Source organism: Strongylocentrotus purpuratus, unplaced genomic scaffold, assembly GCF_000002235.5.
Source record: "Strongylocentrotus purpuratus isolate Spur 01 unplaced genomic scaffold, Spur_5.0 spur5_scaffold_10, whole genome shotgun sequence".
Taxonomy (NCBI): domain Eukaryota; kingdom Metazoa; phylum Echinodermata; class Echinoidea; order Camarodonta; family Strongylocentrotidae; genus Strongylocentrotus; species Strongylocentrotus purpuratus.
This window is the reverse complement of record NW_022145595.1, coordinates 17,138,201-17,151,934: the sequence shown is the minus strand read 5'-3', so window position 1 is coordinate 17,151,934 and position 13,734 is coordinate 17,138,201. Positions and strand designations below refer to the sequence as shown.

At 37.2% G+C, this 13,734-nt stretch overlaps 1 protein-coding gene across 1 annotated transcript; it reads left to right on the top strand.

Annotated features, from left to right (window-relative positions):
- Positions 1–1,414: 1,414 nt before the first annotated feature.
- Positions 1,415–5,634, top strand: LOC105446570. Its single transcript, XM_011683559.2, has 4 exons — positions 1,415–1,637; positions 3,286–3,467; positions 4,343–4,464; positions 5,274–5,634. Coding segments are annotated over exons 1-4 (372 nt in total). The 5' UTR covers positions 1,415–1,570; the 3' UTR covers positions 5,275–5,634.
- Positions 5,635–13,734: the final 8,100 nt, after the last annotated feature.

Here is a 13,734-nt window from a genome sequence, read left to right as displayed (position 1 = left end):
AAAAAAAACGCGTAAAAACGCGTCATATGACGTACGAAAACCAAGGTTTGTCGACAAACCTCCTTTGTGAATTCGGGCCATGGTGTCCAGTGAGTGATTGCTGAGCTCCAGCGGTTGTCATTCCTACGGCTGATGTGGCCCGCCCAATTCCATTTCAATGTACTATTTCAATGTACTATCAGGAATATATGAAAGCAATTCTATATCAATAGTTTAAAAACTCCATGTTAAATTGAAAGATTTATAAAATAAGTCACTAAGCACTTAAACGGTAAATATGTAAGATTTTGCTGTTTGAAGGAGTAAATTTATACCCTTACTGTGCATAACGGAATTAAATATTTTACTGAGGTATTCTTCAATGCAAGAAAAAAAAAGAAAAAAAATCAACAAAACTTACTTTGGGCGCATTTTGGTTTCTCCCTGGCACACTGTGCCCCGCTGCAACTTGAGAGCGAGAAAAAGATGTGTGTGGCCATGCTATTGATTTTGTTTTTTGTAACCATTTGAAATAATAACTTGAATAAAGGTGATTAATAATAACAAATGTTTTAGTATCTCTTTTGCTTTGTGTGTGTGTGTGTGTGTGGAGATAAATTATTATGCTTTAAGCAAAGGGTAACGGGGTATGCTTACTATTATAATTCATGCAGTTATCGGTATGGAATGAGAGGGGAGAATGCGTGAAATAATTAAGAGAAACAGACACTATGAATATAACGGACAAAGAAAGCGGACAACATATACAGTTCCTCATTCTACTCTCAACAACTGCTGTGGTAGACAAAGGAACATCCCTTCACTGCTATTATGTAAAAATGTGTAGAACGGGTGTCACATGCATATTCACCTGTTCTACACATTTTACTTAAGACTAGTGAAGGGATGTTCCTTTGTCTACCACAGCAATTGTTGAGGGTGGAATGAGGAACTGTATATTTTATCCGCTTTCTTTGTCCGTTATGTTCATAGTGAGAGGCATGGAGACAGGATCAGAAGAGAGAGGGAGAAAGAGTGGGGAAGGAGGAGTAGTAAATGAAATGAAATGAAAAAGAGACTGACAGCAAGAGGGGGGAATCATCAAGTTATTATAAGATATGTGAAAGAACGTTGCCTGGTCACTGTTCTTCTTGGGAGAACTGAAAGAAAGGTATTCGGCTGTTAGATGGGCAGATCAAAGTTATAATGTATGAATATATACCACACAATAGGACAATTATCCCCTGGACAATCACCCCCTGACGAATAACCAGCGGGACAATCCCCCAGGACAATTACTCCCCGGAAAATTTCCCTCCAGGACAATAACCCCCTGTGGACAATTAACCCCCGTGTACAATAACCCCCCCCCCCCCCTCCTAAAAAGGATGTAATGTAGTTGCATTGTAAGGTAAATGATTACATAAACCGGTATCCGCCCTGAGTTTGCCTAAACATCCGTCGGAAATACTGTATAACCCCATGCAGGCATTTGACATCCATCCATGTACCGCGTGCTATTCAATGATTCTGTGACTATAATACACAACGACCTTGCTATAACCAATACTACCTTTGAGCTGGACTAAAAATGGCGCAGTATTCCATTCTACTCGGTGCTCCTACTGCACTTCTTCTCCTACTTTCTGTGATGTTCGGTAAGCTTCAAATTACAATAATGTCTTTATAGCAAGCTGCAATCTTACGTACCCCGATGACACATTACAGTCTTAAAAATTAGAGTTGTCGATGGAGGTGGAAACAAATTCGTGAGCTTTCTCATTCGTGTAATTCAGTATGGAAAAATATCATTAGAAAATGTCTTCTGTAAATGATTGCTCTTCTTCAAATGACTTCGTATTTTAAATATTGTGACGGGTCACAACTGACAGGTTTGGACTAAACCTTCTTGAAACATGTGTGTGTAGTCCCATATACAAAATGCTATGTATCTTCCAGTATTACTGTGTCAATAGACCGTTATACTAACATATTCATATTTTAAGCATACTTTTTAAACATACGTTGTTCTTGACAAGTGACAACCCGAACGTTTGCTTGAGGCATACCCGGCACAGCAACAAGTAATATATATATATATATATATATATATATATATATATATATATATATATGCAGAGTGGATTCTGAGTATTGTAGTATGTTCAGTAGTGCCAGGTTAAAGGGTGACTAAATTACAAATTCATGTTGACTTTTGTTAATCTGGATACATCACATATCTTTTGACTTTTTGATGTCCATTTATGTCAAATATTTTGTATTATTTTTTCTATTACTTTTTGTTCTGTCTGCTATTAAAGCTTCACCTAAAAAACACCCTCTAAAAAACAAATGGCTTCATCATCATGCCAGTCATTCGATCATTGGTCAGCTAGATTGACAGAAAACATTGTTATGTCCCTTCCCATGAACTGACACTATGAATATGACAGACAAAGAAAGCAGACAAAATATACGGTTCCTCAGGTAGACAAAGAAACATCCCTTCACTGCTATTATGTAAAAATGTGTAGAACAGGTGTCACATGCATATTCACCTTTTTACATAAAAGCAGTGAAGTAAACCACCTGTTTACAGTAGCATTGCATGTTTTATACAATGTCCACTCACAAAATTAAATTACATTTTAAGCATTTGCTATGTCAAAAATCCCCAAGCAACACCATGAAAAGAAGGGTTTCAATGGCTATTGTTATATGAAAACATGCAATGCTAATGCAATAAGGTACTCCGTGGGTTCAGACATACCATTGTCTTTTGTTCACATTTATCTAGCTGACTGATGAATGACATCATGTCACAGTAGTGATTTACTTCTGGAGGTGTTTTTTTTTTAGGAGTGGAGCTTAGGAGGTGTAACACAAGTAAAATTAAGACTATGACAAATTGTGCAGTCAAAAGATTTGTGATGTATACATTATTACAGATCAACCAAAGTCAACATGCATTTGCAATTGTACCAGTACTTCATCTAATCTACGTTACGTGACCGAACAAAAAATAAAAAGTACCTCGAATATCAAAGATTCGTCAGTTCGGAGTAGCTGTGGAAATCGATATGGCGGTGTGACCGGGAAGAGCGTGATCACTCAATAGTGCTTTGCTGAAGCTGATATTTATGCTTTCAAACCTCATGTCCAAAGGCCCAAGTCAAACTCCCAGACCGATATTAACCAACCAATTACCATGATAACTGGTCTCTGGAGGCAATGTAGTTTCTTGTTCGGTCTGTTTAGTGTCGGTCTCGTTGGTGTGACTTGAGTATGTAACCCTCTCGATTTCAGTGAAAGGCGTTCCACTTCGAGACCATCGCCTGTCGACGACCGTAGACGATGTCGCAAGGCGGATCTTCAATGAGACCGAAAACGAGCTATTCAGCGGGGTCATTGACCGGCACCTCGTTTGCCGTGCATGCAAACGACTCATCATCAATGGCCGATTCGCAATGATAGTTGAAAAGACCGCAGTAAGTATGCCCAGGGGCGGATCAAGCCGGCGACAAGGGAGGGGGCCAAAGAGGGGGCCCGATTCGTTAGAAAATGTTAAAATTGCGCCAGTCGATATTTCGCTCAGTGGGGTGGGGGGGGGGGGGGGGGGGGGTAGTGAGCACTATTTTTTCTTCTTTTTTCTCAACGAGGGGGGAGGGGATAGTGCCCACTATTTTTACAGAACACCCATCCGCTTCTTTTTCCTTTTTTATTTTTCGCGGGGAGGGGGCCAGTCTTCCTTCTTTTTTTTTCTTTTTTTTAAAGGTATAATTAACGTGTTTTATTCGTAAGCCAACTTTACGCCAAAATACTTACTGATGGAAGCGATTTGTTTATCTATTGTATTTCTTTTTTTTTTACTGGGAATGTTGATTGTCGAAAGACCAGCGAGCAAGCTATAAAAGAAGAAGAAGAAAATAAAGGAGGATGGGGATATGATCTTAAAGACATTTTTTTTCTTCAATGTAAAATGTGTTCATATCAGAATAACATCCTCTCTCTTTTGATGTCTTTCTTTGCCTTTCTATTTCTCTCACTGTCTCCCTCTTTTTCTTTCTTTCTCTCTCTCTCTCTCTCTCTCTCACTCTCTTGGTGTTTATCTCTCTTTGCCTTTCTAAATCTCTCACTGTCTCCCTTTTTCTTCTCCTGTTTTTTTCTCTCTGTCTCTCTCTTTCTCCTCTATCTTACTCTCTCTCCCTCTCTTTTCTTTCTTTCCCCTCTCTCTCTCTCTCTCTCTTCTTTTCTCTTTTTCTCCTTGTTTTCTCTTTCTCTCTCTTTCTCCCTATCGCTTTCTCACTTTACTTATATATGTATATTATATTCTCATGTTCTCTACATTCTCTATATCCTGTAGATATCGGAGTATTTCACTGATCCTTGCAACGACTTTTTCACCGACCATACTGACCGCCATGATTGTACACTTGTGATTCAGCAAAAGTGGACAAAATGTATAAACACATTTTCGACTTTCTGGTACGTCCGACTTAAACCCCGTCTTAACTGTAAAATAAAGTCGCGGTGTCGTCCGGACGTTGTCCGGATGACATTACCCCTTTCCAATTAAGACGCGTCAATATCGAGGTAAATCTCACTCTAGTCGAGCCCGGGTAATATTTAGCCGGGTAAATGACGTCATCGCCGTGAAAAAAAATTACATGTACACAGCGCGCGCCAGTTGATCGTGATGGGGGAGGTGCGGTTGTAATGGTAACCTACCCGGGTGAGGTTTTTGCGGATGGCTGATTACGACGGTGTCCAAAAGCTCAACCCGTGTTTTAAGATCAGACCTCCCCCCTCCCCCCCCCCCCCCCCCCCCCCCACTGTTTCTCATCCAAATGTCGCTCGAGTGGGATCGCAAAAGTTCTATTAAGACGGGGCTTTAGATTAACATATTTTTGTTTACCATTTTCTCTGATAAAAGCATTGCTTTTAAAAGTGCTTGCAAGAAACTTGAATTACAGTTTCCCTTTTAACATAGCTGCGATTCTATGATTTTTTCAAAAGTTTATTATCTATTAATATTTCACCAGGGTAACCAATTTAACAAAGGTAGGGCTTACATGGATCATAGGCATAGGCTACTACGGTATGCCTAAATTTGCATGAATATTTCATTTAAAAAAAAAAATTATTTCGGGACTTGTGAATGCACAATTGACAATTTTGTTTCCTGGGACATGTTAGAGATTGTCTTTGGGAAGAAAAATAAAAAGGAACAGTTTTCATTATAGAGAATCGTTATCTTTTAACATTTTATTTTATTTTGTTTCCCCTTTTTTCAGAATGCCCAGCGCTTGTGCAAGGACACTATTCATTTGTGTCCTGGGAAGGCTGAAGATGATGAGACAGACAACGAAATACGTGATGACATCTTGGAGTTAACATATTAAAAATACATACAAAACGAGGGAGATATCAGTATAACAGTCAACCTGTTCGTGTTAATGGTGGGGTGGGGAGGGGGTTGGGGTGCACGCGTATGCAGAAAGTGATGCATTGGGGAATCCTCTTTTGAGAGGAGGAGTATGGGTAGGTTTATATAGACCCCCCCCCCCATGTGACATAGACACACAGCACTTGGCTTTATGTAAAGGCAGGGCTCAAAGTAATTTTTGTCCACGGGGCTTTCCCCCCCCCCCCCCCTACAAAAAAGCCCCCGTGAGCCTTCTCACGGGGGCTCTTTTAGTACTGACGGGGGCTCTTTTTTTTTTTATATAAATAGCCATTGAATTAGCCAGTTCACGGTTGCAGTCTGAGCATGAGCAGATAAAGGTCATTGCAGAACAAATTGTGAAATACACGGAGACAAAATACTGGATACGTGCTCATGAAAGTTATGTAATCATTATTCGTTTATGCACTCCATGATACACAGGTGGAAGTATTCTTTGAAAAGGGGAAACAAAGGCTATTTATGTAGCACCTCCATCGCTGTAGGAGTGATTATTTCCAAATGTACAAAATGGGATCTATTCATGTTTTCAAGATCTGTGGATATTCGGGGTCATTGTAGTAATGTGCTAACCGTGAACTGGTCTATTGGTACCTATGATACTCCTCAATTATTTGCTATTTGATCATTATCATTTCAATCAGCATTTTCCCTTTTACAAATTTACAAGCTACATAGCTGTTACTGGACTCTGTATATAATATATACGCATACAACACTGATCTTTATGATGCCTTTAACGTGACATATCTTCTTCTCCCCTTGCAAACGAGAAAGAAAACAAGGTCATTAAAAGGGATTAAGCGACAAATAATGATTGTGATTCAAATTGATGCGAATATTTGTTTGAATAACTATTCACCCGAATCTTCTTTGTAAAAACAACTTTTACAAATCTCAGCCATGCTTACTGAGCTGAAACGTTCCATTCAATGTAAAATACTCATTAAAGAATACACTTCTCCTAATCTGAAAGTGATCTTACAACGCAGTGGCAGATAATATCATGGGTGTCGATCCTTACGTAATACCTATTCATCAGGGGGGGGGGGGATGAATGAATAGATCATCCCCCCCTGATGAATAGGTATCAGTTACGGATCGACACCCATTGGCTGAGATTTGTAAAAGTCGTTTTTACAAAGAAGATTCTGGTGCAAAGCGTTGCTTATTCAAAAAAAAATCCTTGCATCAATTTGAATCACAATGATTATTTGTCGCACGATCCTTTTATTAAATAACCTTTTTTTCTTTTTTGTTTGCAGGGGGAAAAGAAGCTATGTCACGTGTTACGAATATGCAAATGAGATGTTGATTGATATGCTAATTCCAAGATGTTGCTCGAGTTGAGAATAATAAACGGATCAAAGGTAACCAAATCGTCTTGATTTTCATTATATATCAATATAATTCAGAGTTGTGGAAGGGCCAATATGAGTTGATTGCCCCGACCCAACACACGTTAAGAAATCATAAAGATCAGTTGTATTATGCGTATATAATACCAGAACAAATGTTGATTATCAGAATGTCATTTTGGAATACCTCTATACAAATACCACGTTGTCTTTAGCCCGTATCAGTATTAGTATGATCTAATATAAAGCTATCATTCTTTATTTAATTCAGTATAATGCTTTTCCTCAAAAATAGTTTTATTTTTTTTGGGTTGAGACGCTAAGAAATGGTTTCAAATGTACATTACACGAACCCTGAACCATTGCAAAATGATGGTGGTTCTCTCTCTCTCTCTCTCTCTCTCTCTCTCTCTCTTTATTTTAATCATGCATTATCAACTACATATAAAGCAGCAACCAAAAACTTAATGTTATCTGAGATAGGTGAAAGTAAGAGTTAAAAAGAAAGTCATGCTCAAACGGCGCTTCACTTCCCCTCGCCCCTGAGAGATTAGTAGTCCTCCTCTCCAGCATCCCCCTCCCCCCGCTTTTATATCATATTTTCACTTGGCAGCCCAAGGGGGCGGGGGGGGGGGTTGGGGTGGGAGGAGGGGGTTAAACCCCCTAACCGCCCCGTAGATCTGCCCATGTTACCATATCATTCCACGACATCTTGTTCTCTTCATCTTCCTCTTCTTCTCAATAGGGACTTTTAGATTTGCGTGGAAGTGTTACTTCCTTTTAAGGCACTGGCAGTCACATGTGACGTCCTTTTAAGCACTGGCAGTGCCTTAAAAGGAGGTCACACGTTGCAGTCCACGTTCTCAACGTGCAAATCTAAAAGTCCCTAATATTGATTTACTGGTCGAGGTTCATTATTTGCTGACAACGAAAAACTGACCATGTTTCTGCCCTTGCGCGATCGCCTCCAGCTCCAGCAGACATGGCGCGGCAGTAGTCTGCAAGCACAAACCCTGGTCAGTCGTAAAAGTGAGTCTGCACTATAAGACTACCATAGGCCATGTACTGTAGCTGCTCCTGACAACCAGCAGGTAGCTGGGCTAGACTTCTCTCAAGGCGCAATGATTTTTGTATTAAGTGTCAGATTAGGGTCTGTGCCTGCAGACTAACGCGGCAGCGTGCACACGTACCGCTACTAACGGCGCAGTAGGCCTATTTATAAACCACTGCTGACGACGGCACTGCACTGCGAGCTGAATCGGTAATAATAGGCCTATAAAACGAGAAATCTTGCACGCTAATCTTAGTTCCATTTCATTGGTTTAAGGTTTGAAAATTGAAACTAAATATTGTGTTAAAGTTATAACAGATAAGATAATCTTTATTTTATAATTCCACCGGGGCGATTTTTAATTTTGCAATCGCCCCCGTGAGCAACCCGACGGGGTCGATTATGTAGCTCACGGGGGCGAATCGCCCACCGCCCCGTGTATTTTGAGCGCTGTGTAAAGGGCATTTTTTTTTGGGGGGGGGGGTGGTAGGACATATACGCCACCGTGGGAGGTGTGGGGTAGAACTTAGCACAAGAAAACTTGGCGGCGAATTAAACAGGAATGGTATTCTCTTATTCCAGTTTGCCAACCGAATGTAAATTGTGCAGGGGAAAAACACTAACGGGCAAGTGCATGCTATGTTATTTCCCATACATGTCCGATTACATCTGTAAGTATGAAAAAGAAGACAAAGAAGAAGAAGATAAAGAAGAAGAAACATAAATGAATGAAAAAGAAGGCGACACAAAGGAAACACTTTTCTAAATGTAACATCTCGATTCAGAAAGTCCTCCCATTTACCATCTGTCGAAATTGCTAATGTTCCGATACAACCTGTCAAAAGTGCACGTAACCTGGGTGTCATCTTTGAAAATGATCTTAGGATGGATGATTATATAAAAAATATTTGTCGCTCAGCTTCATATGCCTTGTACAAGATAGGTGGTATTAGAAATTTTCTTGATAAAAAATCTACCGAAACGCTTATACATGCATTTATTACATGCCGTCTTGATCAATGCAACAGCCTTCTTTATGGCCTTCCGGAGTCGCACATTGCAAAACTCCAGAGAATCCAAAACTCTGCTGCCAGGCTTGTAACACGCACACGTTCTTGTGAACACATCACCCCAGTACTTCGCGAATTGCATTGGTTGCCGGTGACGTACCGCATCATGTACAAAATCTTAGTTTTAACTTATAAATGCATTCATGAATTGGCACCAATTTATCTGCAAGAATTAATCGAGGAATACAAACCCTCACGCAATTTACGGTCATCTTCACAATTAAACCTCGTATCTACTTCTGTGTCAACTCTCTCTTATGGTAATCGCTCCTTTCGCAAAGCTTCTGCTGAACTTTGGAACAAATTACCTTTAAATGTAAAAAACTGTCAAACCGTTAACCTATTCAAAACTAGTCTCAAGACACATTTATTCAAAATTGCGTTCGATGATTAATTATCTCTGTTCACTTTGATGTGTATTCCATATGTATTGTTATTTGTAGGTTTATTTGCATTTTTAGTTTTGTATAAGATGTAATTGTATATCAGTCTATTTTGTGTGTATAGCGCTTAGAGACTTCGGTGGTAAGCGCTTTATAAGTAACGTTTTTATTATTATTATTATAATATTTGTACATAAATGTAGGTCTATTTGTTATTCATTGTTTTAAGAAGTCCTTTCACAAAACTCAATTTTAAGTTTTCTTCAATTACTTAAATGTCTTTTTGGATGCATTAGTCGTGTCTCTAACAGAGGTGTAAAATACATTTATATTCAGTTGCCTTTTCAAAGTAATTTGTTATGTGTACATTATTGCATTAAAAAAAAATTGCATAAAAATAAAATAATGCTCTGGTTTAATAGTTTACATATGATCTGTCATTATGTTTAGTCCCTTAAAATGTGTCGTTATCATTAACTTGTAAAGTGATCATTTTTCAGAACCTGATAAAGAAAGACAACCCTAAAAGTCTTTCTCCAGAGTTGCAATGATAAGGTTGCAATTATACTTTTTTTTTTTAATTATTTTTTCCCCTTCCACAGGGTTCTTTATTTTCAAAACAAGTTCCATCATATACAGTATATCCATATATCATACACAAATAATTAAATAAATAATTTCCATACATAATGGCTTAACACAGATAATAATCATCACGGCCGAAAACTTTTGTGGCAGATAAAAACAAACATTTATGACAAAATTATTACTTTAAATATATAATTAAAAAAACAAAACAAACCTAAAATACATGACCATGTTTATGTTAGCACATTTCCAACACCCTCAAAACATTTTCTAAAGTGAAACCATTTCTTTTTCAATTTATTCTCTCTGAGATTTGTTTGGTATATATATTTTTCAATTTCATAATAACGTTTTACAGCTGATAAAATTATATCAAATGATGGTAGTTGATTTCGTAATTTAGCTGAAAATATTTCTTGTCTTACAACCATCAGAACACAGTTGAGTGCATTATTATTGCTACCGCAAAATCCAAACAATTTATTTTGATTTGTAAGTTTGATCCTTTCCCCCGTATTACGAAATATCCAGAACTCTAACCTCGACCATACTTCATTAGAACAATTACAAAAGCAAAAAACATGTATGATAGTTTCATCACTATTACTACAAAAAGTACACTTCTTGTCAGCCACTACACCAAATCTTAACAAACTGTCCTTCATATGTAATATTCTATTTAAAATCTTGATTTGAAACCACCTCATGTTGATATCTATTGTTGACTGAAATGGAATTTGACAGTACGAACCCCAAAGTACATCTTGAAAATCTAAAAAAAAATTCCACTTTGTAAGGGCTTTACATTCTTTTACTTTGTTTTTTTAGCAAAGACTGATAAATATGTGAACAACCAACATTTGTTTTCACCACAAGGTGCACGGCTTCGGAAATGATAGGTTCTAAGGCCTTACTAAGAGCTATAATGTGTAGTCATTTTATAACCTGACCGAATTGCATTACAAAGACCATAGTACTGGAGGAAATTTGTTTGTATGTCAAATATCCGCTGAAACTCAAAATATGAAAAAAAAGAACCATCTATTTTAAGGATGTCGTTCACAAAACGTATTCCTCGTAAATTCCAAGCCCCAAAACATACCACTTTGTCATTCATTTTTAAAATCCCCCACATTAAGTTAATGTGGGGTATATTCCAGAGAGGTTGACTTGCAATGTCGTCAATAAGAAGTTCGACCAAGTCTGACCAAGCGAAAAGTACCTCTTTCCAAAATGGATTTAGAGTCAAGTCTGCTAATTTTCTAAAATAATGTGAGCCCATATACAGGTGAAAAAATAGGTTTGGGGCAAGAATGAATTGAACATGTGAAAAGTGAAACTTTCTATCTGAGAATCAGTTACAAATCTTCTAATCCATGATATTTTCAGGGATTTAGCATGAATGTAAATATCAATCATCTTAACCCCACCTTTATTATACATTTGACACATTTTGTTCTCTATTGATTTTATCAGGTTTGTTACTCCATATAAATGCATAAAAAGAACGATTTATATCTTTCATAATTTGCGAATTCGGTTCTGGAAGTGAAAGAAACAAATAGTTCAATTTTGGAACCAACAAAGATTTGACTACAGTTATTCTTCCGAGGACAATTAAGGTTCGTTTAGACCATGAAATAATTTGGCGTTTTATATCTTTAATTTTTTCAGTATAATTATGATTTACCATCTCTACTAAGTTAACCGAAAAATGTATTCCTAAGTATCTCGAATAACCTTCTGAAACCCAATTTAATTTGTGCTCTGACATTAGCTGTTTTTTGCAGGCTCTATTTTTCCCAATCCATATCACATGAGTTTTTGTAATATTGATTTTTAGGTTTGACATTTCTTCAAAATCACCCAATATTTTCAGTGAGCTCTGTAAATCTTCTTTTGTACCGTTTAGTGTCAAAATGGTGTCATCTGCGTCAATTATACTTGATTCACGTCCTCCTTCTCGTGTGCAGGTAAAATATGAGAGCATTACAAAATATCAATATGAATAAGAATGCAAATTTACTATTAACGGGTAGAAAAGTTCACTTGTTTCAAAGAACAAATTAATGTATTAATAATTCCAAATAAATTCACCTATAATTAATCAAAATGTCATGCATCTCTATCTCTCAACACTCACTATCGGTCAATGATACAAGTGTATTTTAACAAGCAAATCAACCTGCAAACCAAATATCCGTCAAACAACATTTCTGTTCATCATTTTAGCCCTACTGCACTACTTATAGCTACTTGCGCCCTCTATATATCAAACGTTGCCTAATCGGTTGGTCCGTTGGTCCCCCATTTCTTATGTTAATTGAGAGCTGATTTGATGAGATAACCACCTGCCAGTGACCACGCAGGGAGGTCTAATCCATCCTGGCCAAACTAGTGAAGATAGGCTTTAAGAAATCAAGCGATCAATCAATAATCAATCATCAACCATCCATCGTCAAGTCATTCATTCATTTAATGTGCTTAGATTAGCAAGTGTGCGCTTGTAAAAATGACGCCTGGCTGGAATGCTCCCCAGGAAGTGGAGAATGTGCATACATTGTGTGCGGACAAGCTTGAATCCGATGACCGGGGTAATAATATATATATATATATCTGTAAAGTGCTTTGAGAGGGCCTTCGTTCCTGAAAAGCGCTATATAAGAACAAGCTATTATTATCATTATTATTATTAACCAATAAAAAGAAACATTAACCAATCAGTTAAAAAAAATATCAATCAATCAATCAAACAGCCATCTAATCAAGGGATTAATACATCTACCAATCAAATATTCAATCATTCAATCATTCATAAACTGAACGAAATAATTGACCTTTCAATATTAGTTGACCACCACTACCACGCATATCAGTTGTACAATCACTCATACATACCATGATGTTCTCGAATAGACAATTCTTAAAATGTAGTCTAATTTATACCTATCTATGCTAGCGATGAGTTTTCCATTATTGTATCTCAGTATTCAGAATGCATATTGCAGAAATGTAACTGTTGCTATGTCGGACAAGCATTATGGCTTTTCATACCTTCCACCATTCTGACTATTGTAATACAATAAGACCAAATCGTAACGGGTGAATAGAATAATTCATAATGAGGTTCTTCACAAACATGAAATTAGATTACATCACGGAAATGGCCTATTCGATGCTGGATCATTGTCGAAACTATAATAATTTCGAATATAATATCGCTAGTGATATTCGTTTGTCTCGCAATTTATGGTCAAAAGGGGATATATTAGAGATCACGACGTTTCGTGCCCCGCTGCAACACTTCGTTAGATCGCTTGTTGACCATACATTGCGAGACAAACCAATATCACTAGCGATATTATTTTCGATACTACATCCGCAATTAGTAATTTATTTAGCATTATAATAATTTCATTGCACACCCGTTGCATTATCTGAACAAAAAAGACCTCAGAAGACAGGATTTATATACAATAATTATATTTTATTTTGTATTATAAACAAAATGCATGCATATAAAGAAATAAACATAGAAGTATACAATTATTAGTAGTAAGAAAAGAAAAATTTATAAATATTTACAAGACAATAGTCATAGAATAGCAAGACACCCTAAATTTCCACAAAAACTAGATTCCTTTGTCTTGAATTTAAAAGATGTAAAACGGGGAAATTTTACAAAATGTGTGCATAACTGGCAGCAAGTCTCTTTTAACACGACATGTTTTAAAAGTAAAGTAACATTTTAATTTTTTAGCATGATATGTTGATGACTGGTGAAAATTAATATTGCACAGCTCTATTTTGCTGTTTGTGGCACGAATTTCATTCAGATATC

Coding starts and splice junctions, on each gene's coding strand:
- LOC105446570 (XM_011683559.2), top strand. CDS start 1,571: ATGGCGCAGTATTCCATTCTACTCGGTGCTCCTACTGCACTTCTTCTC. Junction 1,638..3,285: donor CCTACTTTCTGTGATGTTCG/GTAAGCTTCAAA, acceptor TCTCGATTTCAG/TGAAAGGCGTTCCACTTCGA. Junction 3,468..4,342: donor TGATAGTTGAAAAGACCGCA/GTAAGTATGCCC, acceptor TATATCCTGTAG/ATATCGGAGTATTTCACTGA.